The following is a 27,955-nucleotide window of genomic DNA, read 5'->3' as shown; positions in this document are numbered from 1 at the left end:
CAGCTGTTCACTCTGTCTCAAAGTATCTTTACCAGATCCCGTCTTTACCACTTGTGGAGGCCAGGGCAGCTGCTGTCCAAGCAGAAGGTGGCGTGAGGACAGACAGAGTTCCGCAGGGTGGAGGTCCAGGGGCAAGGGTGGGATAGGAGGAAATGCAAAACCCACTGGGAGGGGCTACACACACCCCACTGCATGACTCCCCAGCCCTGAGAATCCTCGTGGTCCCTCACCCTGGGCCTGTGAAATCTAAAGTCAAAAGAGACAAGCCTCTTCACTTCTGGTCAACTTGGACTTTGCTTTTCGGTCCTGAAGCAAGAGGGAGCAGGTGCATCCTGGCTTCTCTCTCCCTGACATGCAGGTGAAAATATAATAGCCTTTCTGCAGCTCACCACTAGGCCTAGTGTCTGGGGCTTGAGAGGGTCTCTGGCCACCCTCCTGGCCACCAAAAAGCCTTTGTGGAAGAAGGTAGGGGCTAGAAAGAATGACATCAACAGCCTGCACCTCTGCTGTGACACACACAGCTGGGCTCATGTGGTACCAGTGCAGTGACACTGGACTTCGATGGCTCACGAGGTCTGACGCTGGCCACCAACTCCGCCCGTGGATTAGCTCAGGGGTTCCAACGCAACAAGACCAACGGCTCAGGTATTTTGTAACAGGATTCAAGCGGAACTAAATCTTTGTTCCCCTCTTATCACTTTGTACACATAAAATCTATTTTAATCAGCTTTCAACATATAATCTAAAAAAAAAAAAAGAAAGGAAATCCTACAGATTCCTCCCACACCCCCAAACTGTTCTTCAAGAAAGAAAGGTTTATCTTGTAAGTTTCTTAAGAAAAATCTGTATGTGCTCATTGTATTGAAATAACACTCATTACAGCGAGCTGCATGCAAGCCGGCTTCTCTAGTCAAAGGTGAGAGACAATTGCTTGACCTATTGCAAATCAAAAAGCATTTCCACACCACCTTTATTTTTCAACTGGTTAAGTTTTAAATGAAAGCCCCAGCGCCCTTTCTTGGTAAGGCAGACTAACAGAGCCCCAACTGAAATTTCAGCTCAGTCAATGGGAAGATAATTACAAGAAACAAAATGTGAAGTTTAAAATCAGGGCACTAATGAAGTCTAAAAATACCAGGGGCCCATCCTTCTGGCTGGCAAGACCTTTTCTTCATGGAGGGGATCTCTTCATAATTACTCAGCCCCGCGAGAGGCCAGGTTGTCATGTCAAACAATAGTACGAAAAATCACGGGACTTTAATGAGCTAGATCTCAAGGAGTTCTATGGTGGATCTTATTATAATGCTGGGCAAGCTTTCAAACAGAGAACAGGAGAAAAGGAAAGTTCTTTTTTTTTTTAAGTAGAGCTCTGACTAGTGTTGATGCTCTCATGCAGGGCCTCCTGGTTCCCATCGGAGCCAGCTGCCAGTCATTTAGGAGTGTGAAATCAATTGGGCCTCGGAGATGTAAAATCCCTAGGGGCAAAATTAAAAGTGACCCAAATCCAAACCCACGTGGTCTTGTCAGGAAGATGAGTCTCACATAGCAAGTTTCAAAGGTTTGGTTTCAAAATTCAGGTTTCTTATTTTAAAAAATATGCAGTTGTTTGACATTAGATCTGACAGACAAATTATAGCTTTAGCAATAAAGGCTTTTAAGATTAGAAATGAAAGGAGAAATTACCTAAAAAAAAAAAAAAAAAGAAAAAACCCACTCAGGCTTGAGTTGGGAGGCATTTGTGTGTGCATGCTTCATTGTCTTTCTTCACCGTAAATATAAGGGGATAAATCAGCTGATGAGGGCCATAAGTAGAGAAGCAAGTTCAATGTAATTTCGGGGGAAACAACCAGCTCACCGGAAACCTATGAAAATCAGCATGATGGATGGGTCACTGGGTCACCGGCTGGAGCTGGGGGAATCTAGCTAGGTCACCGGAAGGCGGGGCTGTGAACACTTTCTAGGTCCACACCATCCCTGGCCCTCACCTGGTGCTGAATATACACCATAGGGGCTGGAAGAGCACACCCCACCAGGGGCCCCCTCTTTACACCCCTCCTGTGTGTGGGCTCAGGCCTGCGATAGAGGATGGTTCACGCCGTCTGATGATGTTACAGGTGCGGCTCTGTAAGGGCCTGCAGGCCCAGCGCCAACAGGGGCGCAGCAGGGACCTGCCTCTACCACCTATATCTTCTTGATCTTAGGGACCCAGATGCTTAACAGCAATCAGATGTGCCGACGCCTGGCAGCTTCCAGGAGGTGGATCCCAGCTCTGTGCTAAGCCCTAAACCAGGCAGCAGCCCCGGCTGGGCCAGTTACCTTTTTACACAGAACAACTCCTTTTCCTAGGTGCATGCCTGACATTGGCAAGTAAGCAAGACCTTTGCTCAGTCCTAGGAGGCCCCCTGGGATGGGATGGGGAGAGGGAGGCCCACCCCGTGCCCCAGGCTTTGGCACAGCCTTAGGAGCAGGCGGGACACCTAGTGCCTAGTGTGTCAGAGTTGGCGGCATATAAACTGGGAGTGGGTTTTTGTTTAAAGGGAGAGGGAGCCTAGCCAAAACAATTCAAACAAACAAAAAAAATCAATTTAGTCAATTAAAAAAAAAAGATCTTAAAGCAAGAGTTTACCAAAATGTAGATGTAATTTTCTATAATTTTGTCATTTAAAACTAGTGTTGATTTCCAAAACAAAGGCAGTCAGGGGCACAACCAGATTGGGAATTAAACCCGACAGAGACCTAGACATGGCTTTGGTGGTGCTGGGACGCTTGACAAGGCCTGGAAGTTGCTCAAAGGGATAAAGATAGAGAGCAGGCTGGACGAGCATGGCTGGCTGGAGTCCTTGCTCTGCTAAGACTCTGCTTTGCAGGTGTCCCCACCCCCCAACTCTGCCATCTCAAGTGGTTGTAAGTAGGGAGGCTGAGAAGTCACGCCCGAGATCCACACCTCCTAGACCATCTACTCCCCTTTCAAAGGAGGCCTGGATGCCCAGCAGGGCAGACCACCCGTTAAGTATCCTCTTGCCCGCACCCAGATCCAGGGCTCGCTGGCCCCCCTCTCCAGTCAGCAGGAGGAGAGGCCCGGCTGACTGGACCTGGAGGGGATAGACAAGCCTGGGGCAGATAAGCCCCACCAGCCTCAGCTGCGGCCCCCAGCCCTCCCACTCCCTTCCTCATTCCAGCTGGCCAGGTCCCTTAGACAGTCGTCAGGAGTGAGGCTGGTTTGCTGACGCCCTTTGCACTGACCCTCCGGCCGGCGCCCAGACTAAAACCACATCCTGGTGTCCTCCCTCCCCTGGCTCTGTTCTCGAATATCTGCCTTGGAGCTCCCCTGAATGACAACTGCCCTGGGCTCGGCGAAGAGGGGTTAAATGAAGGCCAAGGCTGGAGGTGCTCTTTCTTGGGGCCTCATAGAGCCACCCATGGGACCTCACAGAGCCAACATTTAGCTGGCTCAGGATGGTCTGGGCGTGGCTCCTGGGCCTCACCTCATGCCCCTGAGCTGCTCTCACCCGACGGCACGGCAGTAGATGTTTTCCGGAGTGGGGACGGGGAGCACAGACAGTTCATGTTCTGACTGTCCTCGTGAGTGGAAATGGAGAAGGCCCCCAAAGGGACTGTTTTAAGGGAGCCCTAAGAGGACCCGAGGATGCCTGTCCATTCTGCACATGGCCTGGCCTTGGGTCAGAGGGGAGAATGGCCCAGGGCTCGGGCTGAAGGCGGAAGGCCCTGGACTTTGCAGGCTCTTCCCTCCCCTCCGCCTCCTACGCACTCACGTTTCCCCGCCTTCCTTGTCCTGCCCTCCACCTTCCCCTCCGCCTCCTTGGTCTGAGGCCAGGCTGCCCTTGGCAGGGAGCCTGGATGAAACCAGTGAGAGACTGCTGGACAGCACGGAAGCCAGGAACCAGACTCCTGTCCGCGCCGTGGCAGTGACCATACAGGGAGGCACAGGTGCGGGCACGCAGGAGCGTGTGGGCAGCAGGACTTACCTTTGGGGTGCCCGGGGTCGGTGAACTCATACTTCCCCACGCCAATGGTCCGTAGCATCTGCAGCCCGTGGGCCGAGTCTGACGTGGGGGGCCCATTGGTGGTAGGGGCACCGCTGGGGAGAGTGGCAGACGGCTGGGCCGGCGGTGGTGGAGGCAGCAGGGGCCCTGCCATGTGGCCATTGCCCACAGTGGTGGGTCCTGGGCGGGCCACCTGCCCGACGCCGGGCAGCGTGGAAACAGCCAGGGGCTGCGGGCTGGCATACAGGGCCTGGGCGGGCATGTTGACCACCACGCTGCTCAGTGGCTGAGAGGGCGGCTGTGGGAGTGAGTAGTGGCCTGGCATCAGCGGGAGCTGGGGCCCCACGTGGGGAGGCAGCGAAGGGGTCACCCCAATGACCGGCGCCTGGACGTTCACAGCCGGGCTGAAGGTGGGAGGCTGGGCCACTCCGTAGGAGTGTGCGATCAGGGCAGACTGGCTCCCGGCGGCCACCGTGGTCACCCACGGCCCTGTGCCTGCAAGGGAGATGGAAGAAATGTCACCTGCCAGTTACATCTTCACTCAACGAACACCGACTGCCCCCGGCCCTGGGCCGAGTGCCGGCGTCACAGAGGTGAACAAGAGGCCTGCGTCCGGGAGCTCACGGACTAAGAATCCGTGGTTACAGTGGCACAAAATAAGTGCTTTAGGAGTAGATAAACATGGCTGTGGGGTCTCAGAGCGGGGAGCATAACCTGCCAGGGAGAGGCTGAGAAGCAGCAAAGTACAGAGGAGAAAGTGGAGACCTTCCAAGAGACCTGGTTTCACATCTGGCTCTGCCACTTACTTCCTAAGAGCCTTAGGCAGGTCGCTTATCATCTTTGAGACTCATTCTTTCTATCTGTCAAATGGAACTAGCAACACCCACCTCATAGGTCTCCCGGGAAGAACTGAATGATGAAGATGTATTTGACAAAAACTCCCCAAATTAGCAGAATGTCTGGCATGCGTTACATGTTCCATAGATGTGGGTGTTTTTCCTTCCTTTCTGGAGGAGCGCTGTCTGAGAAAGGTGGGGAGAAATCTGGATTGTGAAGATAGTAGGTGTTTGCTGGGCAAAAGGAGAGGGCCAGAGCCTGGAGCCCTGCAAAGGTTCTGTGGGGCAGGAAGGGAGAGCCAGGGGTGGGGGCAGTGGGGGGGTGGCGGGCCGGAGCTGCTCTCACGGCCTTGCTGGGGGCCAGGGTTTGTCCTAAGCAACCTCTGCATGGCCAGCCCTGGGAGAGACAAGAGAAGTCCATATTGGCTGAACAAAGGGGTCAGTCACACCTCCTGAGACCCCAGTTTAAGATGCAAAGCCAGCTGTGCCCAGATCAGGCAGAGCATGGCCCTCTGAGCTCAGCTGACATGGAGGTGACCCAAGTGGGCTTGTGAGTGAAGCTGGAAGATGCTGTGACCGGGAAGGTCAATCTGGGTCACCTCTGATGAATAAGTCTGGGTCTAGGACTCTGTCTTCTGAAGGCCACCTTGGTTGTCATGATGCCTGGAGCAGGGGCAGAGTCTGAGGAAGGAGAGTGGGAACCAAGGGGTACTCAGGGCCACCAGCTCCAGAGGCTAGAAGGTGGGGCCTGGAGCTCTCTCACAGAAGTACAATTTCGAGGCAGGGTAGGAGCCAAGATGGTGGGGTGTCTCTGAGGAGTTGTCCAAAGGGGGAGCCACTTGGCATGGTGGTGGACAGCCAGGCTTGGCTTGGCATTTTAGTCCCGGGTGTGCCCTCACTAGCTGAGGGCCCTTAGGGCAAAGCCTTCCCCGAGTAGTTTCCTCATCTGCAGTGGGACAATAATGCCAACTTCGTAGTGTTGCTGTGAGCAGTGAGATGACACACAGAACAAGGCACGTAATAAACGTGCCACAGATAGTTTTGGTTTCGATTATGAGAGAGGCTGGAGAAAACTAGAAGCCTACAAATGTCCGTGAAGCAGTGCCAGCAAAATTATAGAACTGGCTGCTAAGGGGGATTGTCCCCAAGCCTGAAGAATAGGAGGTGGCATCAGTGTGAGCTAGCCTGGTGTCTTAAGCACAAGGCATGCCATCTGAAGCTCAGTCCTCTGCAGGATTGGCCAGGGAGCCTGGAAAAATGCATTAGAACTTCAGAGTACAGCTGGCGAGCTCTCAGAGAGCTCTGAGGTGAACATAGAGAGAGGTAGGGCCACAGAGGTGATTGATTCGTGAGCCAGGGAATGGCCCAGAGGATGCTGGAGACGTAAAGGGAGGTCTCTAGTGATACGCTCACCATTTTTTATCAATGATCTGGATGACAATATGGAAGACATATGACCAAGTCTGCAGGAGACATCATATTGGGAAGGTTGGGTAAAGGTCAGTAATAAAAGCAGGCATCTAAAAGATGCTGAGTCATACAGGAAGATATTGACAAGGTCTTGCCCTTGGGTCCCCACACCCAGCTGCTTAAGCCAGATTGTGAGGAGATGGACAGGGGTCAGAGTAGCCACCTTGACAGTCTTGGGGTCTTACTGTTGAGACAGCATGCGATGTGGCTACCAGCAGAGCAGAAGTGATGGGAGGCTGCAGTGATCAAGGTAGAGGGGCTGAATGAAGGAGGTGCTGCAGACCACTCGTGGGTTGTTTGTTTTGGGTTCTGGGCACTGACGGATGCAGGAAGAGGAACAATTCCCAAGAAGGTAAAGGGACTGGAAGCCATGGGCCTGAGGGTATGGCTGAAGTCTTGGGGTGTTCGTCCTGCAGAAGACTTGGAGAGGGGATGAGCAGGGGTCTTCAGTTATCTGTAGGGCTGTGGTGTGGATGGCCAAGCCCACGTGTTCTATGTATCCCAAGGGGAGGTCTGGGATCCAAGGGAGATAGCAGGGAGGGTTTTTGTTATGGTCAGAGCCGTGTAAGAAGGCCTCCGGTGCTGTAGAAGGTGGTAAACCCCCAGTCCCCGGGGCGGGGGAGCTTCTCAGTTCTTATGTAACTGTTGGCAAGGCAAGACCTCACTGGAACGGGTGATTTTGGAAATTTATGAATCAGAGTACTGAGGTTTAGGAATGACTAACTATTCAAAATAACTCGAAGCAGATTCAGAGTCACTCCTATGATGTCACTCTCACTCCCTGTCCTTCCCACTATTTTCTTGAGAAAGGGGTAGAGACACAGCTACTGCCCAGGGAATGACACACAGTCACGCCCCACTGCCCCACCCCCGTCCCCCTGCCCCCAGTGCAGCCTGAGTTCTGGGCTGCTGCAGGCCGTGGGTCAGGACCTGCTGAGCAGCTGGGGCACCGAGGAGGTCTCAGACGCTTCTCCCCCTCCCCTCCAGCTCCCAGTGTAGGTGGCTCTGTCTGCCCTGTAGTACACACCTGGATTGTCGCTCTCCCTCATCTGTTTGGAGGGCGGCTCATCAGTGTCCCAAGGCGTGGACTGATTGATGGGCGTCTGCCCCCACCGGATGCTGGTCGTGAGTCCCTGGGACTGATTGTCTGCTTTGGAGATGCCGGGGGCCTGGGGAGAAGCAGAGCAGGAGGGTGAGCACAGCCTGGCCACGGTCCTGCCCTGGCGCCCATCCCCCGCTGTACTCCTGCTGCCTGAGCCACGGGGCCAGAGGCAGAGACCTGGCCCTGCACCCAGTACCACGGGAGAATTGCAGGGCGTTTTGGTGCAGCAGCAGCAGCCGTGGCCTCGGCTAGAATCCTGCCTCCAGGGACACCCAACCTAACCCGGTGCCTCCTCCACCACCCACTCTACCTGAGCCATCAAAATGGAACGAGCACTCTGTGCTATGAGAAATGACATCCCCCCAGTCCTTGGGTCATTAATAAGCTGCAACAATATGCGCGGGCATGTGTTGAGCACCAACTGTATACTCAGCCCAGGCCCAGTACCACCATGTGCCCAGCCCTTTGACATGTGAGACGACGGCTCTCCAAAGCATTACTGTCGGGCCCCATCCTGCTTCCACACCAGCCTCCGAGGCCCCAGACTTCCCACTCCACAGAGGAGGCGTGGGAGGGGGTGGACTGGGGCCCCTGGGAGGACAGCGCAGGTCCTGCTGCGGGGCTGGAAGGCAGGGAGCATCTTCACTGGGACCTTCGGCTCCTCCCTGCAGGAAGCAGGCAGGCTCTCTGCTCCAGGATCTCACTTGCTCATTTAGATATTCAATGAGAAAACAAACCTCAGGGCGAAAACAAACATTAGGACAGCACTGGTCTCCCTGAGCTACCACCTTACCATGGAATATTATATAGGCAATAAAAATCATGTTTACTGGGCTTCCCTGGTGGCACAGTGGTTAAGAATCCGCCTGCCAATGCAGGGGACACGGGTTCGAGCCCTGGTCTGGGAAGATCCCACATCACGTGGAGCAACTAAGCCCGTGCGCCACAACTACTGATCCTGTGTGCCTAGAGCCCATGCTCTGCAACACGGGAAGCCACCGCAGTGAGAAGCCCACGTACCGCAAAGAAGAGTAACCCCCGCTCACCGCAACTAGAGAAAAACCTGCGCGCAGCAACGAAGACCCAATGCAGCCAAAAGTAAAATAAATAAATTAAAAAAAAAAAGTCTTTGGAGATTAAGACTTGTTTAAAGAAAAAAAATCATGTTTACTAAGAATTCCTAATGAGGTGGCAAAATGCTTACGCTATAATGTTAAATGAGAAAAGCAGGACATAAAATGACACGCATATAAACTTATCATGTAAAATAATATGTGTAGAAAGGAAAAATCCCAAAATATTAGCAGGGTTGTCATTCTTGGGTGAAGGGATTAAGGGAAACTTTTATTCTTTTTGTCTATACTTCTCTGTATTTGCCAAATTTTCTACTGTGGCCATTACCATTATTTATAACTTTATAATATTTATAATAAGCAAAAAAAAAAAAAAATCCCCGAAACACATTGGAGGGCCTGGTACTGGGATAACTGGGATGTGAGGGGGTGAGAGTCTCAAGAGAGATGGTTCCAGGAGCAGTGACCACAGCTTGCAGGAGTGTAGCCAGAGCCCAACCAGGTTTGGGGACAGTCACAGAAGAGCAAAGGAGCCTCCAGGGTCATCTGCAGGCCTCTCTCAGGTGAGGCCACAGTGCTCTTGCCTCCTGTTGGAAGCTAAGTCAGTGGCCTAGCTGGTGGGGGGCAGCGCCCCTTTCTGGACATCTCTGAGCAGCGGGATTCTCCTTACCAGGCTGGCTGGAGAGCACTGGCAGGCGGGAGGGGGTATGGACTTACTGGGGCTTTGATGCCTTACGCAGATGACAAACAGTGCCTGCATCAGGGCCTGCTGGGAGAAGCAGGAGCGCATCCTATTAGGATCATAAGCTGTGCTGAGCTAATTGCATTAGGCTGTACTTTATCTCCGGCCTGCATTTCAGACGCTTCGCTTCTGTGAACAGCGCAGGAAACAAAGGAAAAGAGTCAATCTCCTGAGGAAAGAACAATTCTGCGGACAAGCTTCCTTATCAGAGGCCTCTGCCCTGCTTCCGTCTGTGGGACAGATGAGACAGGGTAGGCGGGGAGGCTGGGGATTTAGCCACACTCACCAACAGTCTTAGGGAACTTAGGAAACAAAAGCGTGGCTTGTACAGCGTTCTCTAAATAGACAGCTTTCCAGGGTGCCCTGCCTGCAGCCCCCTCTGTATTCCCAGGCCCTTGGGGAGCTGGTGGGTCAGAGGTGCAGAGGTTGCTTTTCCCACAATAAGAGGCATCCGGGGGAAAGAAGCCAGTGTGATGTCCCATTCGGGGCCCTGTTTTGGGGTGAAGTTTGAATGGGGAGACCCCGGCCTCCTTATCCCTTCTGCTAGTAGGGGGTGCTGCAGCCCCCTCTCTGCGGCCTGGAATTCCCGGAGGCCTCCCAGGCCAGAGGCAGGTTTGGTTTTCTGGGTCCTCCTGCAGTTGCCCTTTGTCCTGGCTGAATCAGCATCCAGGCCTGGTAACCTGACAGGGTGGGGAAGGGCTCCGTGAACTTGGAGGCCCTGGGCCTGGTCCTTAGAGCCGCCGCTGCCACCAGAAGGGGTGGTCGGGGTCTCCTGCTTGGGAGCAGGTAATCAGACTCTAAAACTTCAGGCGTTCGGGGTTTTGCCCTAAAGTTGAGGGAGTTTCTGAACTTGAAAAACTGCACGCTTTTCCTCAGGCCCTTGATTCTAAAGCACTCCTGCCAGCTCGCTCACTTGCGCCTTTGCTGGTCAGGGGGTTTGCTCTTCAGTAAACTGGGCCCCTGCTCTGTGGCCGGCCCTACCCAAACTGGGCCCCCTGGGCTGGGGACGGGCAGTCACTGAGACTCAGCCCCGCCCTCGAGGGGCTTCTCCCAGCTATGAGTCACACGCCAGAAGGAAGCTGGGGGTGCAGGGGGCCCAGGGGGTACTGGGGCGGGCCCAGGGCTCCGGGGTGATTGAGCTGTGGCTACAACAGGCCTGCTGTCTGCCTGTGTCTTTCATGACTATGACAAGCGAGTTCTTATGTACAAGAAAGAGGTTCTGCTGTGAGAAGGAAAACAGCCTATTTTTTTTTTCATTAGGAAAGATAAATAAGGACTCATTCTATTTGGCACTAGCAACTTCTGAAGCTATGAGCAACTTGCAGTTCAGGACTGTTTATTCATTGTATTGAAAAAAAGAAATGAACATTCCCTCCTTCACTCCCTCCAGAAAAAACATGGACACGGGTTGTGCGCTTCGCCGAGGCGCCTGGACGCCCAGGTGGTGAGGAATGTTGCAGCTGGTGATGTGAGTCAGCTCGGCCTGACCAGAGCCCTGTTCTCCTGCAAACGGGTTCCAGGCCCAAGGTAAACTCAAGGTTCCCAGGTTCTGGAGGCTTCTAGGGGACCGTGTGTGGGTTTACGCCTCCAGTTGGTTTTTTTTAGTTTTTTTTTTTTTGCAGTATGCGGGCCTCTCACTGCTGTGGCCTCTCCCGTTGCGGAGCACAGGCTCCGCATGTGCAGGCTCAGCGGCCATGGCTCACGGGCCCAGCCGCTCCGCGACACGTAGGATCTTCCCGGACCGGGGCACGAACCCGCGTCCCCTGCATCGGCAGATGGACTCTCAACCACTGCGCCACCAGGGAAGCCCATGCCTCCAGCTTTGAACTTGGCTCCTACTAAGCCTTTCCACCTTGGTTCAGGGTCCCCAGAGGTCCACAATTCCACCAAAGGCTCTCCAGGCCACCCACCCCAGCCCAAATGCTAGGCCTCCCCGAGTTTCAGGGGGCTGCCAACTCAAGAATGTACAGACACCAACCAGGAGAACAGCCTGGGCCGGCGGGGAGGAGGGCAGGGCTGAGGGAGCCTCCCCTCGCCCCCTCCCACTGCCATCACAGAGGACATCACTGAAGCCACGAAGACATCTGGCCTTTCCCCAGTGTTCTGGCCTTGCTTCTGCTCCAGTGACATGACGGCCCTCGGCACAGAGAGGCAGCCGAAGAGAGCCCTCCTCCCGCCCGGCACCTCCAAGCGGCCCTATCTGCCCATCATCGGCCCAAGCAGGCTTCTCTCTGCTTCCCTTTAATGAGATGCTAATGGGATGCATCATTAACGCAGCAGCTTTTAAACCCCAAGCTCTTGAAAATTTTCAAAGGTCACATTTTTATGGCGGCTGACAGCATCCTGCTTCTTTCAACGGCTGAAGAACACTAAGGACCCCGATCCTTTATGGATGAAGCTCTCTGTGAGGGGCGCCATGGGCTGAAGCGCCTGCTGGCTGGGGGGCTGGGAAGCTCCACCTGCGACAAGCCCCCCGAGGCCCCTGGGTTGTGCTCTATCAGCGTGGGGAGAGCCAGTTACACGTCGCCTACAGAGCGGCACTGGGGACCCTGCTCCACTTAGGAGTTGGCATGCGGGGCCGCAGGTGGTGCACGGTGCGAAGATGCCTGTGCACCCGTGAAGCTGTGACAGCCTGGAAGGGCTGCTTTTGCTAATTTGTCCATCCAAAGGGAGCCCTTTTTTCTACTTTGCACAAGGGTGCCATATAGGCCAGCAGCATCCCAGGTGGTCAGGGAAATTCGAAAGATGAGGGGATGGGACTCCCCGGGGCCTTGCCACGCCTCGCTTGTTCTCACCCCTTGCCCTGCACACATGAGGATCACAGCCTCGGAACACTGACTTTCAGGGCCGGTACTGACCTCTACTGGTGGGTGGGCTCCATGATGGCAGGGACCCGCACGGCAGGACCTGACCCAGCTCCTGCCGGCCTGGTGTAGGTGCCCAGGGAAGGCGAGGTCTCTGAGTTACAGTGTTGGCCAACAGTAGGAGTGTCCATCACTGTTGGTTCACGAGTGCATGAATGCATGGCCTACACTTCAGGAGAGGGCATGATGGGAGTAACAGAACAGAGATGCGGAATCGCTTAGTGCACCTGGGAAGCCTGATACAATGTGTTCCTCTCACCGGGGAGATGACGTTTCCAGATCGTGGAGGCCTCGTGTGCTGGGACCCCCAACACCATTGCCCTGAATACTGCTGGAGGCTGCCTGGAGGCCTAATGCCCCAATCTGCTGACCCCTCGCCCAGTGCCTGAGCATAGTCAGAGATGTGGGATGCTGAGGTTGACTCCTGCCTCGATGGGGCTGGTGGAAAAACCAGAACTCAGCTTCTTCCACTGTTCACCCAAGGATGTCAGAAGAGAGTGAATCAATGGAGCCTGGAAGTTAGGGAGAGCTGACGTTGGACCACAAAAGCTGGGCAGGGTTCAACAAGGCAGACGGCTCTGGCCAAGGTTGCCACCAAAGGGCCCCACAGCAGCTGGTGCATTTGCAGCCTAGATACAGTGGACAGAGCCAGGCTGCAGGGTCCACTTCCGGGGCTCGCGTGGGCCTCCTCTCGGGGGAGTGACAGATGACAGTGCCAGCATCCAAGTCCTTCTCCTGCCCATGAACCTGCCTCCACAGATTGGAACCTGCAAGTCTTGACACTCTTGTCACTCATGTGGTGTGACAGTGTTAGCAGGGACTGCCATCTGCTGAGCATTCCTGAGTACAGCTGCCCTTTCCCTCACCGCAGTGAGCCCCTTCTCCCAAGGGAGCCCAGAGTCCCCCAGCCCTCACCTCGCTTTAATCGATCAGACAATACTCCCATGCTCACTCTGGGCCAGAAGTACCACTGGACACCAAGGCACACCCCAGCCCGGTGGGGGGTTGGGAAATGGCCTGTGATGAAAAGAGAAGCAGCAGGGAGGACAGTAGTGGGAAGCCTGGAGCTGACTACACTCTGAGCTTCACCTGCAGCCTGATTTTTTTATCTCGCCACTTCCCGTGATTCCCACCTAATTTGGGAAAGACATGCTTTGGTGAGATATCCCCACAACACCTGGCTCTGGATTCTGAGAGCCCCTTCTGCCGAGGGACTGCTGATATGGCCCGAGCCCTGCAGTGGACCTCTGGCAATGTTTTTCCTGACTGCCTGGCACCTTTTGAACACCCCCATCTTGCCCCCATCTTGAGGTGGAAGCCAGAACACGTACTCTGCCAGCTTCCCTTGTGGCTGGAGCACAGGCGTGTGCCCGCCCGCTCAGACACACAGGGGTGAGGTTTCGGTCTGGGGGTCGGGCAGTGTGGGGAAGCCAGCACAGCTCCGAGTCCGCGCTCTGCAGAGGCTGGTAGCAGAGGCACACGGATTTGGGAGCACGAGGATGATGCTGACTCTGGTGTCCTGGGCCCAGCATCCGTGGTGAACGCTCTCATTTCCTTTTTCTTCTTACTCTGAAGCATTCTCAGGGCTCCTCTTGCAGGTTCCCACAGGGCTCCCAGCACACATGAAAGCCCAGGCATGTCTGACCACCAAACCCTGGGTTGCCCTGGGAATCAGCTCCTGGAGGCTGCCAACTCCAGGACTGAGCATAACTGGGCAGCCTGCTCCCTGAAAAGAGTGGATGTTTCACTTCCTTTTCAGCATCCCTCTTACTACAAGGCACTTAGGGGCTTCATGGTGCTCAGGTCCAACTGTGGGGACTGACAGAGGCCAGTTTTTGGTAAACTTATTCAGACTGGGGTGTTGGGAACTTCCCAGGGGCCCTCACCCTACAAAGGTGAAAGCCCAGGAAAGCATTTCTTACTTAAAGGAATGGTGTTGTAATGGTGGAAATTCAGGCTGGGAGTAAGGGAGAGATATTTTGGTGTCTGAGGTTTTTAGATTACAGCTCCGAGATTTATACCTAGATGTCTGGCTTTCTAGGACTTGCAGGTTATCCATGAGAGCATGGCTTCCAAGATCACACAGGTAGAGCATTGACCACCTCTATGGCAGGGGCCCTCTGACTTGTGTGAGTGCACATAAGAAGATTCCGGGGGGCAGGGTGTTAAGAATTCAGGCTTCAAGACCCCACCTTCAGAGCTTCTGATTCAGTAGGTCTGGACGGAGACCCCAAAATGTGGCTCCTTAACAGGCCTACCAGGTGATGCAGTCTATGGACCTCACTCTGGTGGGGGTAAGGACAGTCTTGACATTCAAGTTCTCAGACCCCTGTGCCCCAATGTGGGGAACCTAGGGGCTGAGGCTGCTGGGCAGGTCCTGATTGGGACAGACTGTTTGGTCCTGCTCATGTGGCTCATGGGAGCCAGACAGGTGACACCGTCTTCTTGGACTCCTGTTCCCAGCGTAGGTTCTAGGGGTCAGAAAAATGTGTTGACAGACACCAAAGCTGTAAGTCTGTGACCTCTGGGAAGAGCAAATGACATTTATGGGTCTCTCAGGTCTCATTTCATGATTGCTATCGAACTACAAACAAGAAAATAATCGCAGTTAAATCCCCACTTGGGGCTGGGGGAGGCTCTCCTGAGCCCCTCCTGCCCTCATTAAACAGGCTGCCCACTCTGGCCCCCTGAACCCAGGCCGCGCCCCCAGCACTCCCTTCGGAGCAGCGCCATAATGCGCTCTAGAGCCCGATGACATTTCTAATAATACTAACCAACGATGTGTTAAATTGAGACACTTCGGCTCGCATTCTGGAAGCTGCACGATGGTTTAAACGACCAGTGCTTACCTTTCTCTTTCAATTTGCTGCTAAATTACTGCTTTCGGAGCAACTTACAGAAAAGTAATTCTTTATTTAAATTTTAATTTCAAACTTGTCATTTTAAATATATATTCAGATTCCAATCATATTATGGAATATGATGATGTCTCTGGAGGGCAAGTGTTCCTGTCAGGAGCTGGGTGGGGGCAGAGGATGCGATGGGAGGAGGGGTCAGGGAGCAGAGAAAGCAGGTCTCCACCCCAGGGGGCAGTGTGGCGAGCGACACCATGTGCTGGGGTGGAAGACAGCACTGCAGAGGCCGGTGGTCAGCCTCTAACCTGGCCCTGCGATCCCAGGCAAATACTTCAAGTTGAAACCAAGCACTTCCTGTGCCCTCTTTCTCTTACTGAATCACCATGAGGACCCAACAAACCCCAGCCATAAATGGATTCAGGCACAGATGAGGTGGGACTGCCCAGCTTGCCCCCATCCTTATGGCTCACGTTTATTGAGTGCCCTCTACATGCCAGGCATGGGCAGGATGTGATTTCTTTCCCTGAGGAAATCTGTGTTCTCACCTTCATTTTACAGGAGAGAGTAAGAAGGCCCAGAGAACTTCAATGACAGTTAGAGCCTGCCAGGCTTGGGGTGCTAACCGAGGCCTGTTCTATCCTAAGACCCTCAGAAATGCTCTGTGATGGCTGGAATGTTCCCAGGCCACCCCTGCTGGGGTTGGCAACTCCATAAATGCGCGTAGTCCTATCAAGCCCGTGCCCACACTACCCTTTTGGGGTTGTGTAACCCCTTTTGGGGTTACACTTAGAATCCCTGGTCACAGGAGTACCAGCCATGGCTTCTCCTTCTCCCATCGTGTCCAGCCCAAGTGGGCCTCCTGCTCTGACCCCGACAGCACGCTGGGGTTGGGGAGCCAGATCCACTGGTCCTTCCGTCATCTCTCCCACTCCCTCAGACCCCCAGACCCTAACCCACCACTGATATGTCCCACCAGCCCCTGCCAGTGAGGTCTTGGCTGTCTCCAATGGGGCCAGTTCTTCAGTCTCAGACCAGGGCAGCACAGACGGACGTCTCCACCCTTCTCCAAAGCCAGCAATGCACTCCCACCCTTCACGTCCCCTCTCTCTCCCTCTGATCAGCCCCTTCCCCTTGGCTTTCCATCACAGGAACTGAAAAATCCTTGTTCGACCACTTTACCTGTCATTCCAGCATCCATCTACCTTCCCTGTGCCCCCTCCACCTTTTGTGGTCACCCCCTCCATGGGATTCAGGACACCTGGTACCCACTCCTGTTACCCCTCAGCTTTCACTGTTTAACTCTTCCCACCCCTGCTCTTCAGTGAAATCACCCCCCTTAAATGGACAGTCATCTCCTATTGCCAAGCCCAGTAGCATTTCCCCAGGCTCTGATCCCTGACACCAACTTCCTCCTCCTTCCTACTTGAAACTCTTCCCTTCAGTTTCTGTACCAATGCTTTTTCTGGTTGTTGTGTTGTTCACTGGCCTCTTCTCTTGCTGGTTCTCCAGCATGGATGTGTTCCAGGGCTCACGCCAGTGTCGCTCTGGCTCTGGCCCCTGCTCTCAGGTCCATCTGGGCCCTATCTTCTTCCATAATTATTTTTCTGATATGAAACATCTGTGTGGTAGCCATCATCTCTGGTAGAACCCAGCTTCCTATAGTATTCTGGAAGTATGTTTGCTATTCCCCGTTCCAACCTCAAAGTCTATACCTTGGAAACATTTTTGCGGAAAGATCAGCTCAGATGGCCTCCCTTGCAAATGTAAAGCAACTGCGGCCGGGGCTGGTTTTTGCGCCGTGCTCCCTCGCGTGCCCTGTCCAGGCCCCCCAGCCCCTTCCCCCAGACCCCCTCCCAGTGACGGGCCTCACGGACAAAAGAAATGATAAATCTGGTGGAACCTTACAACTCAAAGCTTTCAACTTTCCTCTAACCATGTTGAACGGAAAACTTCTTAGTCCATTTCCAAGTAACTTTTCATCCATTACAAAACCCCACGAAATTTTCAAAGGGGCTTTGAAATAAGATCACCTAGGAAAAAAAAGCCCATCACAAACGAAAGTCTTTGAAAAGAAAGAGGCCTTCCCTGAGCTTCAGCTCTCCTCTGATATCAGTTTCCCTTTCATTCTGCTGAAAGGTGCAGGGCAGGCCTGGCCCTCAGCAGACGCCTGTGATGTGAGGAAGCCAGCGGCCCAGACGGATGGGTGGGCACGGGGACGAGAGTGAGGGACACCTGTTCGCAGCGCTGGGCCAGGCCTTTTGTCGCCCCTTCAATTGGCCCTCACGCCCCGCCCCCCCCCCCCCCCCCCCACGAACAGCTGTGTTCCTTGGAACCTGCCCGGTCTGCTCAGAGGCCCAGCTGGCCTGCTTGTTCCCGCTCAGCTCCACACCGGTGAGAGCGCAGCCCCCCCGCCGGAGCACAGCGACCCATCTTCATTCTTGTCGCCAGAGTGGGCGGGAAGGTAGGTGAGGCAGGGGCGGCCTGCTCTGATCTGTGATGGACGTTTCCCAGATGCTGGCCCTGCAGGCGACGACTCTGGGGCCACCCCTCGACCTCCCAGCCTCAGAGCCTGTGACCCGCTCGTCCTCCCCGGGGGTTGGCTCCAGACTCACAGACGCACATCACACAGCAGCCACGTCAGGAGCCTCTGTTATCTTCAGATCTGAAATCCTCAGTGAGTCTGGCGAGGAAAAGCCCTCTGCACAGGGCAGCTGAGCTGAGAGCGGGTGCGGGGACACGCACGGGTCTGTTGCTGACCCGGCCTGGCCCTCAGACGCCTGTACTCTGAGCGCCCGATATTAATTTGGGACCAGGCCTTCCTGGAGTTGGCTCTGAACCACCCGAGACGAGGGAAGCAGCGGGCTCTCAAGAACGGCTTGGCCAGGGGCTAGCCTGGCCCCTCTGCACCCCAAGGCCCTCCCAGCCCCTCCCCAGAGAGCATTCTCGGACAAACTGTGCTTTCCTTATATGGAAGACCCACTGGAGCCAGAAAGGACCCCAAGAATGAGCACTAGCTGACTGTCTGCGGCTCCTCTGGGGTCCTTTCTTCAACAAACACCTGACACTCTTATTCAAATCTGCCGTCCACCTTTTGAGTCGTGGGTCTGGATGGAGTACTCCTTGTTTGTCGTTACAGACAAAGGCTCGCTGGCGAGGGACAGTTCTGACTTCTGAGCCCTCTGCCTTGTGACTCTCTGGGCAGAAGTCGACTGAGAGCTCGACTCTCACGCCTGGTAAGACGGTCCTGACACAGGCATCTTCGGCGACCTCGTTAGAAGCCTAATAAGAGAGAGGATTGTGGCAGGGCCACCCCGAGGCCAGGCAGGACAAAGAGACAAACAACATAGCACCGATGTCGCCACAAGGCGGCTCCTCAGACGGGGTGGCGCAGCTGAAGGAGCTGTTTTACTGCCAGGACTTCAAGACTTATGGAAGCAAGTCAGTGCCCGAGTGTGCATCTCAGCACTGGAGCCTGGATTCCAAGGCAGTATAGGGCTGGGAGCCCGGTGGGTTGACCAGCTCTGTAGTGGAATCTTCCAGAATGCTTGAAGAGGCACTCAGTGGACATCTTCCCGCTGCCTGGTGCTTTCTCTTTGCTATCTCCTGCCCAGGCTCTCTGTGAGAGCAGTGCATGGCCAGGCAGTGTCCTGAGGGAGGGGTGTGCCCTCTGGCCGTGGTCCAGCTCAGCTACGGTAGTTCAGGACTGAGGCCATTCAAGTGATTTTTTTTTTTTTTTAAGGGAAATGGCATCATTCAGTTCTACTCCGTTGTTTCAGGCTTCAGAAAGCTTGCTGGGGCACACAGATTCTATCTAAACTCTTTGGAGGTCCAGGTGTGAAAGGGAAAGTGGTGAAATCCTTAAGAGGTGGTGGAAGGGCGGGAGAGACAGGGAAGCAGCCCCTCTTGGCGTAGACAGACAGCTAGGCTTCTCCAGGGGGGTGACGTGGGAGGAGGAGTGGGCTTCTGGGTGACCAGAGCAGGGTAACGCTCTGGCCCTGCCCTGCAAGAGGATGCGGCAGGCAGTGTACCAACCCCTGGGGCCACTGGGTTGGACCCACCATGGAGACGGCCTGAGAGGCTTTCTGCCTGCGGCTGCTTGCTGTGGATCCCAGGTCACGGAGAGGGTCCCAGACAAACCCCATCCACTGGCACCCCTTCCCCAGCAGACTACCTGGGCCAATGCTCCCTTCCTTTCACCTCCTTGCAGGGCTGCCTGGATACCACAACTCCATCCATGTGGTGCTGGGGCCCATTGACTCAGATGCATCATTCATTCACTCATTCATTCACCCACACTTACTGAGAAGCTATCGTGTGGTTGAGACAACGATAGATAGCCTCTGGCTTCGGAGAGTGCACAGGCTATAGGAGAAATCATAATTATAACAGCTAATATCTGTCAACCCTTTAGATGTGCCAGTTTACAACACTCAAGTCCCAAGAGTTCTCTGAGTCCCAGAAGAGTGTGTCCACCTCCATTCTTCACTGTATTAGCTTGGGTCGCTGTAACGAAATACCATAGATTGGGTGACATAACAACAGAAATTCTCACAGTTCTGGAGGCTGGAAGTCCGAGGTCAGGGTGCCAGCATGACAAGGTTCTGCTGAGGGCTCTGTTCCTGGCTTGTAGTCGGCCACCTTCTTGCTCTGTTCTCACATGGCACAGAGAAAGTTCTAGTCTCTTCCTGTTCTTATAAGGACAATAGTCTCATTATGGGGGCCCCCATCCTCATGATTTCATCTAAACCAAATAATCTCCCAAAGGCCCCATCTTTTTTTTTTTTTTTTTTTTTTTTACGTACGTGGGCCTCTCACCGTTGTGGGTTCTCCCGTTGTGGAGCACAGGCTCCGGACGCGCTGGCTCAGTGGCCATGGCTCACGGGCCCAGCCACTCCGCGGCATGTGGGATCTTCCCAGACCAGGGCACGAACCCGTGTCCCCTGCATCGGCAGGCGAACTCTCAACCACTGCGCCACCAGGGAAGCCCAAAGACCCCATCTTTAAAGACCACCTCAGTGGGGGTTAGGAACTCAACCCTATGGATTCGGGGAGAACACAGTTCAGTCCCTTGTACCCACATAGCATGCACGCTGTGAATGCTGAGAAAATGCTTGCCTAGTTGAGTTGAGCTCTGTCTGCCTGTTGCTTCTCTGCCCGACTCTGTCCATCAGACTCCAGGGGTGTTTAATGGAGGGCCACCCACAGGCCTGACCAGCGTTCGCTTGGTCCTCCCACCAGCCTGAGCTCTAATTTTCCGGTGGTTTGCTTTCTCCTCTCGCAACATAATCTCCCTGATCTCTAGTCTTTCCCGAATGCTGTTGAAAACCTTGTTGTATTTATCTCCGGAGAATCCGCCATGCCCCTATGCAATTTTCCATTGTCATGGTTCATTTTAATTTCCTGTAAGGCTGTTGGCCACTCTCGTGTTCAGAAATAGCTTGTTCCACTTAATAAAAGTGCTTAAATACGCAGACATGAGACGATTCCTTTGCTCGCCCCTAAACATCACAGTAAGTGGAGTGAGATGCATGCCCTGCCTCGTGCAGTGAGGCTGAGCCCGTGCCAGGTGGCTTCCCAGGAAGAAGGAGCTCGGAATCAAAGGTACAAGGGCAGAAACAGGATCCCAAAACTTCTCATGGAAACCCAGCCAGCCTGGGTGGCCACCCCCGGAATCGTCCAGCTGACGGCACAGGGTTTCCTGAACTGCCTCCCATCTCCATAATGATCAGAGCTCTGGCCCCGCAGGTGGGAGGTCTGGGTTCGAGGCTGGCACCACCTCGAACTTGCCTTGTCACCTGGCACAAGTCAATTTACGTCTCAGAGCCCCTACCTCTTCATCTAGAAAACTGGCCTGGTAATCCCCCTTCCAAAGACTAATTTCAGTGAGGAGTAGAAATCCCCCATTTCCAGGGCTTATCACAGAACCTGGGGCAAAGCAGGGGGCTCAGCAATGGCAGCTATTATTGCTATTGGGGGAACCCAAGAATGCAAGAAGGATGCCGTGCTCAAGGCATCTGTCTTCCACATCCATTTTCTCTGGGTTGCTGGAGCCAGAGAATCCCCCCAGGCTATGGATTATCGACAAAGGACAAAGGAGAGGAAAGCAGGCTGGATTGTGAGTCACATGCCACATCTACCGAAGCCTAGCCATTTGGCCATAAGACCAAAGCCAGGGTATTACAAGCTCTGGTGGCAGCTGGTCTGACTTGCAGGTCAAGGTCTCAGAGCTGTGCTGGGCTTGTAGACCCAGATAGCCAGGGGCAGGGTCCCAGGGCACCTTTCTTTGGCTTAAATAACAGCAATGAGGAACCAAGAGTCTAGGGTGACTGGTGGATGAGAACAGGAAGGGAGAGGCACAGGCACTGACTTAAAATCCCCGATAGAACGGCAGCTGGATGTTCACGTGGGTGCACAAGTGTGCACACACACGCACTTGCCTACCTACACACACGCCTTCCACATTCCCCCACAGACACCCCCCCCCGCCCCGCCCGCCAAACCCCAGCCTGCTTGGGCAGCCGGGAGACTCCAGCCCTCCACAGGGCAGGTGATGCTGGCAGACACCCCCGGCCTGCCCCACGGAATCATTTTTCTCCGCCGGCTCTGAAGTACAGAGTCCCCCATGGCCACTTTGAGCTTCCCTCCCAGACACTTTTTCCTAAATCAGTTTCCAATCTGACTCATTTCAGTTTTAAAACAAGAAAACATCAACAAACATGAGGAAGGGAAACAGATGGTAACAATTACAGGAGGGAGAAAACAGCCCGTTCCCTCTACGAGGGGCAGGCAAACAGATTGGTCTCAGACAGTGCATCATCCCCAGGCCATAGCTGGGTAAACCTGGGCGCAGGGCTCCAGGGCCCATCCCCACTGCAGGGCACAGGCCAGCACTGCAGGGGCCTCAAAGGCCTCCAGGCACCACTGGGCAGGCCCACCGGAACCTGGCAACAGCTAGTTCTCCAGGGAGGGAGGGATAGACGTTCCAGCACATTCCAGGCAGCCTCACTACCTCTGACGCCCTGTCTGAGGCCTGACGTCTGTGTGGGATGGCTTTCTCCCCTGTACACTGGGCCCGCTGGGACAGCAGAAGCCTGTCTTACCTTCCAGACTGTGAGCTCCTCAGGGAAGCCTGGGGTTTCTCACGGTTGGGGGTAGTTAGAGCTGGGTGGGCTCGTTCAAATGCAAGTCGAGCCTCTTAAAAGTGAGATGAGCTGGGGGCAAAGCTAATGGGCCTCTCCATGCACTCCTTTCCTCACCCCTAACACTGAGGTGAGTCTAAACCTACACCATAGGATTACGAATTAATAAGTGCAAAGGACTTAGACCCATGCCTAGCACACAAGGGCGCTGTGTGTGGGTGCTGTCTTGTTGGTATCACCCATGTGGACAGCCGGCTTCTTGTCTGGCACTCAGATTGCATTGGAAAGGCCTGCAGGGCTGAGGGATGAGGAGGCGGGCCTGAAGTTGGGTCCTGAAAGATGGGGGCTTTCCAGGCAGGGGAAGCCAACACTGCAGTTAGGGCTGAGAGGATCAGCCCACATTGGAGTGGGGTTTCCAAGGGTCTGGGAGCAGACGGCTAGGTCCAGGGTCCTGAGCTGGAGTTCGCCTTCCTCCCTCTTCTGGGACCAGCATTTGTCCATCCTTTATGGTTCGAGTAGGACAAGGACTCTGCCCTCTGGCAGATCAGACTGGCAGAGAGACAGGCAAGGAAATGGGTCCAACCTGGAGAGATCAAGTGCTGTGACAGAGAGGGGCACCTACCCCAGCCGTGTGTGTCCAGGAAAGCTGCCTGGAGGAGGGGGCTGAGTCCTGAGCCAGAGGCGGAGGGGCGTGTTGGGGGTGAAAACAGGGGGTGATGTGCTATTCTGGGCACAGGGGACACGATGCCTTTGGAGTCAGAACATAAGGTCGTCCAGAGTTGGGAGTTCGGATCCCTGTTCTTTCATTTCCGAAGTCCCCCAGGCAAGGATGGAATGTTTCTGAGCCTCAGGTTCTCCACGTGCACAAGGAGAATGATATAGTCCCCTCCTTCCCAGGCCTGAGGAGGGGTCTGTGTAAGGATGTACAGCGGAAGTGCCCGGTTGGCTCCTGGCACGGTGCGGTGCTCACCGCAAGGGGCCGCTGTTTTGGCCTCATTTGCACACACAAATTTGCACGCGGGATAAACACTCCCTAGCGCAGCAGTAACTGCACTCGTCACGCGTGGCTGTGCACTGAATGTGTGAATCCCCCCAGAGTTCAGATTCTAACCCCCATGTGACAGCATTAGGAGGTGGGCCTTTGGGAGGAGATTGGGTCATGGAGGTGGAGCCCTCGTGAGAGGGACCAGCACCCTTAGAGGACGATGAGAGCGCCTGCTCCCTCCCCCACTCTCCGCTGTGTGAGGACATATGGGGCAGTCGGACTCCTGAAGAGGGTCCTCACCAGACCCTGATGGTGTTGGCATCCTGATCTCAGCCTTCCAGCCTCCAGAACTGTGAGAAATAAATGTCTGTTGTTTATAAGGCACCCAGGTTATAGTATTTCGTGACGGCAGTCTGAGCTAAGACACACGTGAACCGCCCACAGTTCACACACAAGGGTACACAGAGAGCAGCTGGCACGCACTGATGCCCCGAATCTCCCCCTTTGTCCTGACACGTGTACCAAGAACTGCATTTAACCATCACAGAGTGACATCATTCTGGGCTCATTCTGTTAGGCAGAAGGAGGCTGTGGAAGTTTCAGGATGAAGGGAAGGAGGGCAGGACTTTACCCCTTTCCCGTCCCCTCCCGGGGCCTGTCACTCACAAACGTGCATCAGGCAGCTTGTCTGGTGAGCACTCCCCAGGTGCACGGGGGCAACTTTCTGCTGCACATGTTTTTGGCGGCGCCTTCTGTTTTTTTTTTTTTTTTTTTTTTTGTGGTACGCGGGCCTCTCACTGTTGTGGCCTCTCCCGTTGCGAAGCACAGGCTCCGGACGCACAGGCTCAGCGGCCATGGCCCACGGGCCCAGCAGCTCCGCGGCATGTGGGATCTTCCCAGACCGGGGCACGAACCCGTGTCCCCTGAATCGGCAGGCGGACTCTCAGCCACTGCGCCACCAGGGAAGCCCGCGCCTTCTGTTTTAAGATGTATGAATGCTCCCCTTGTTGTCCTGGGGGCTCAGCATTTTCACATTCTCTCCAGGCTGCCCATTTCCCAGCCTGGAGGAGTCGTTCCCGGCAGCACCGGGGCCCAGCAGGCTCCTCTCCTCCCAGATGCTCCAGACACGCACGGCCTTTCCCAAGCTTCCCCAGGAGGGCAGCAGCCTGGGAGTCGGGGGGCCTGGGGTCTGGGTAGCCTGGCCTAGACCCTTCTCCCCTCTGGGTCTCACTGGAAAAATGGGCAGTTGGCAAACAGCAGCGTCTGAGCCTGGAGGCCTCTTCCATTCTCTCCCCTGGGCCGCCTCACTCAGGTGGGCTGAGGGGGCGCCTGGGGCTCTGGGTTGCAGAGCCAGTGCCTCAGCCACTGCTGCTCCTGCTGGGAGAGGCCTGAGACCACCGACCCGGCTGCTTTGCAGGACCAGCTTCCTTCACAGGCAAATGCTGGTTCTTCCCCTCCAGGGGACTGGGACTTGGAGCACTCTGGTCCCTCCTCCAAGGCTGTCCCTGCAGTGGACAGGCTGAGCACCACTTAAGACAACATCCCAGTAGCTCCCTGAACGCGGGTGCCATGATCAGGACCAGGCTTGCCCATGGGGTGGTTCTCATGCACGGCATACATTGACCTCTAGGTCCATCTCGGTGGGCTTGGCCTTCTCTCTTTAACTGTTGGTGTTTCTTGGGGTTCTTTAACGTTCTTCTCATTATCACCTGGTTGCCAAATCTTTGCCACCTTTAAATTCCACATCCCACATATTCAAATGCCTCCTGCACACCTCCACTGTGTGTTCCACCTGTACCTCCAACGCAGCGCGTCCCCTTGGATTCCCATCTCTGCTTCCCCAGCCCAGACCTGCCGTCTCTGCTGTGTGCTCGGTCCCAGAGCTGGTTCCCCTATGCACTGTGGTCAAGGCAGGAACAGGGACTCAGCTTTCACAGCCCGGTCCCTGTCCCTACACTCTCCACCCACCAGCAGCTTTGCCGAAGCTCGCCTCAATATTTCTGTAGCAGCCCTGTCCCCCTGCCCCCCGCTTCCGCCTTCCACCTGGCCTTCTGGTCACTGTGGGGTCTGCCCTACCCTGATCCTTGTGTTGCGGGTATTTTTCTAAAATGTAAATATGACCACATCCCCCCTCCCTCTAAAACCCTGAAGTCTTGAAGTCTAAGGGGTCAAGTCCAAACTCCCCGATGTAGTTCCCAAAGCCCCCCTGGTGTCCTGGGTGCCATCTCTCGCCACGCGTACCCTGGCACTTTGCTGCTTCCTGTCTCCATGCCTTGGCTCAAACCCTCCCCTCTGTGTGTCCAGTGGGCTCCCCGTCATCAAGCCTCACTCCATCTCATCCTCTCCTTGGAGAAGCCTCCCCTGAACAGCCTCCTTCCCCAGCCAGGCCACATGCATCACCTGGGGTCTTCTAACACCCTCTCTACCCCTCCCCGTCACGGGCATGGAGCCTCCATGTGCTCCTGGATTGTAATTCCTATTTGCTTATCTGTTCCCCAATAGACCATGAATTCTTGGAAGTCAAGACTCTGCCTGATCGCTAGGATAGGGTCCAGCACATAGTAGGTCCTCAGTAAAGATTTGAGGGGTGAATGAAGGCTTAATGAGGAAGCTTCTCCATGATGTTTGAGAGGGTGGGGTGGGGAGGGTCTGCATTTATGCAGTTGCTGGCTTCACCAAGGCCCCAGAAATGCCTCCATCTGTCTCTTCCTGGTATGATTCCAGGGCACAGTGAGTTTCAAGTCCTTCCTAATCAAGCTGTCAAGAGGGAGTCCTGACACCAGGCAGTGATTTTTCGCCGAAGGGGAGGCAGCTTCCCCTCTGCATCCTGCGTCCCGGCAGTCACTTCCTATTTGTAGATCATAATCTCTTCTGTCATCACAGACCATGGCCCACTTCTGGGCCCCTGGGACCAAGTCTTCTAAAACCAGTGTTAGGATTCTTGTCATAGGGATGCTTGGATTTCAAGAACAGCCACAGCCAAGGCCTGCAGGAGTGGACCCATTTCCCAGATCCATTTCTCCCACGCCCCAGTCACGGTGAGGCCCCAGACCCCTCTTAGTGCACCCACTACCCTCAAAATATCCCACTGGCCCAGGCCGGGACCAGGCACTTACACTGCAAGAGGAGTGAGCCCCAGCTCTCAGCTCAGCCCTGGAGATGTCCCTAGGTGAGACATAGTAGACTCAGAGCCTCACCTGTGGTGAGGACAATCACAGACCCGTTATTTTAAAGCATGCCATTCACACCTTCCTTTCCCTTCTAGCAGGGGGTGAGCAGAGCGGCAGTCACTGAGTCTAGGGGGCCAAGGACCAGGGGCTCTGGTTGGAACTGGCTTCCTGCAATAGAGAGGCCAAGGAGCTGCAGCTGCTGCAGGTGTGTCCAAACAGCCTCAGGTCTGGTCCAGGGCCAGTGAGGTAGCAGGCAAGAGGTCAGAGCAGAGACCTGCGAGCACATGGGGTGTGGCCGAGCTACTGCATGTATGTGGCTGTGCAGTGCCCTTCTCTGCCCACTAAGCCATGTGCCTGGGGCAAAGGGTCGTGTCTGCCTGGAAGGGTGTCTGGGATGGTTAATTTTATGTGTCAACTTGGTTGGGCCATGGTGCCCAGATATGTGGTCCTACGTTATTCTGGATGTTCCTGTGAGGGTGTTTTTAGACGAGATTAACATTTATCATTTTTTTCATAGAGTGTCAAGGAAGTAATTAACATGGTATAGTTCATGAGGTAGCAAGTAAATTCTTAACACAGTTGGCCCAGGGTTTCATTTGGTAAGTCTATGTCCTGACCTTACGGCTATGAAATTCCAAGTTTGTGCTTGAATAGACGACTAAAAGAATAAGAATGAAATGACCAACAGTATGTACCATTTAAACTTTTATTAATAAAGCAGAAAACGAAACTAACATCCCCCCCCAAAAAATCATTTAAATCAGCAGACTTTGAGTAAGCAGATCGTCCCTCTCTAATGTAGGTGGCCTCTTCCAATCAGCTGAAGGAACAAAAGACAGCCCTCCCTGAACAAAAGGGAATTCTGCCAGCAGACAGCCTTTGGACTTGAACTGCAGCATCGACTTTTCCCTGGGTCTCCAGCCTGATGGCCTTCCCTGCAGATTTTGGACTTTCAGCCTCCATAATCTCATGAGCCAGTTCCTTAACATAAATATTCACTATATATATACACAGCCTATTGGTTTCTCTAAGAACTCTGACTAGTAAAGCACCTTTATTGAAATTGCATAAAGGCGCCACAAGGATTGTGCGAGGGAGATCTGCCATTGGTACAGGGAATTCACTGCATCTCCAGTGAAGGCCTGGCCACGCCCTGGCCTGAAGGGTCCTCCTGGTGGGAGGGCCCCCTGTGATGTTCTTACAGGGAAGAATCACTGCTGCATCCCAGGCTGTGACTTTCCAAGGCAGGTAGCCCAGCAGGCCCCCCTAAGCTTTCAAAAAATGCAAACCTGGCCATGCCACTCCTGCTTCAAAATCCTCAGGGCCCTTCCACTGTCCTCAGGTCAGAGTTTGAGCCAGCTATGCTGCTGACGAGTCCTTCCAGGACCAGGCCCCAGTCTGGTCTCCAGCCTCATGCTTCACCACGCTCCTCACACACTCTTGCATCCTCTCTCTTGGTCCCCAGTCTTTCTCTTTCTTGTCTCTCTGGCTTTGCATTTACAGTCCTCCCTGGAGTTCTCTGCCACCACCTCTTTGCTCGCCTAAGTGGAAACTCAAACTTCAGCACAGGCATTACCTCCTCCAGGAAGCCTTCCCTGACCACTCTGTGTGCCAGACTGTCTCTTCCTCCAATGAGCTGTGATGGGGCTCAGGACTGTTGACCTTGGGATTTATCACAGAGTATTGCCTGCTTCCTCCTCCAGGCCGTGAGTTCC

The 27,955-nt window shown here is 54.5% G+C and overlaps 1 protein-coding gene across 2 annotated transcripts in view; it reads right to left on the bottom strand.

The window, feature by feature from the left end:
* The window catches only part of KLHL29 (kelch like family member 29), a 312,110-nt gene that overhangs the window by 60,173 nt on the left and 223,982 nt on the right, over positions 1 to 27,955 (bottom strand). For both annotated transcript variants that reach the window (XM_060117757.1, XM_060117756.1), the window contains 2 exons: positions 7,338 to 7,479; positions 3,987 to 4,499 (listed from right to left, as the gene is read on the bottom strand). In XM_060117757.1, coding sequence (XP_059973740.1) covers positions 3,987 to 4,499; positions 7,338 to 7,479 — 655 coding nt within the window. The remainder of the gene's footprint in view (positions 1 to 3,986; positions 4,500 to 7,337; positions 7,480 to 27,955) is intronic.

This window comes from Mesoplodon densirostris, chromosome 14 (genome assembly GCF_025265405.1).
Source record: "Mesoplodon densirostris isolate mMesDen1 chromosome 14, mMesDen1 primary haplotype, whole genome shotgun sequence".
NCBI lineage: Eukaryota > Metazoa > Chordata > Mammalia > Artiodactyla > Ziphiidae > Mesoplodon > Mesoplodon densirostris.
This window is presented reverse-complemented; position numbering and strand designations above follow the sequence as displayed.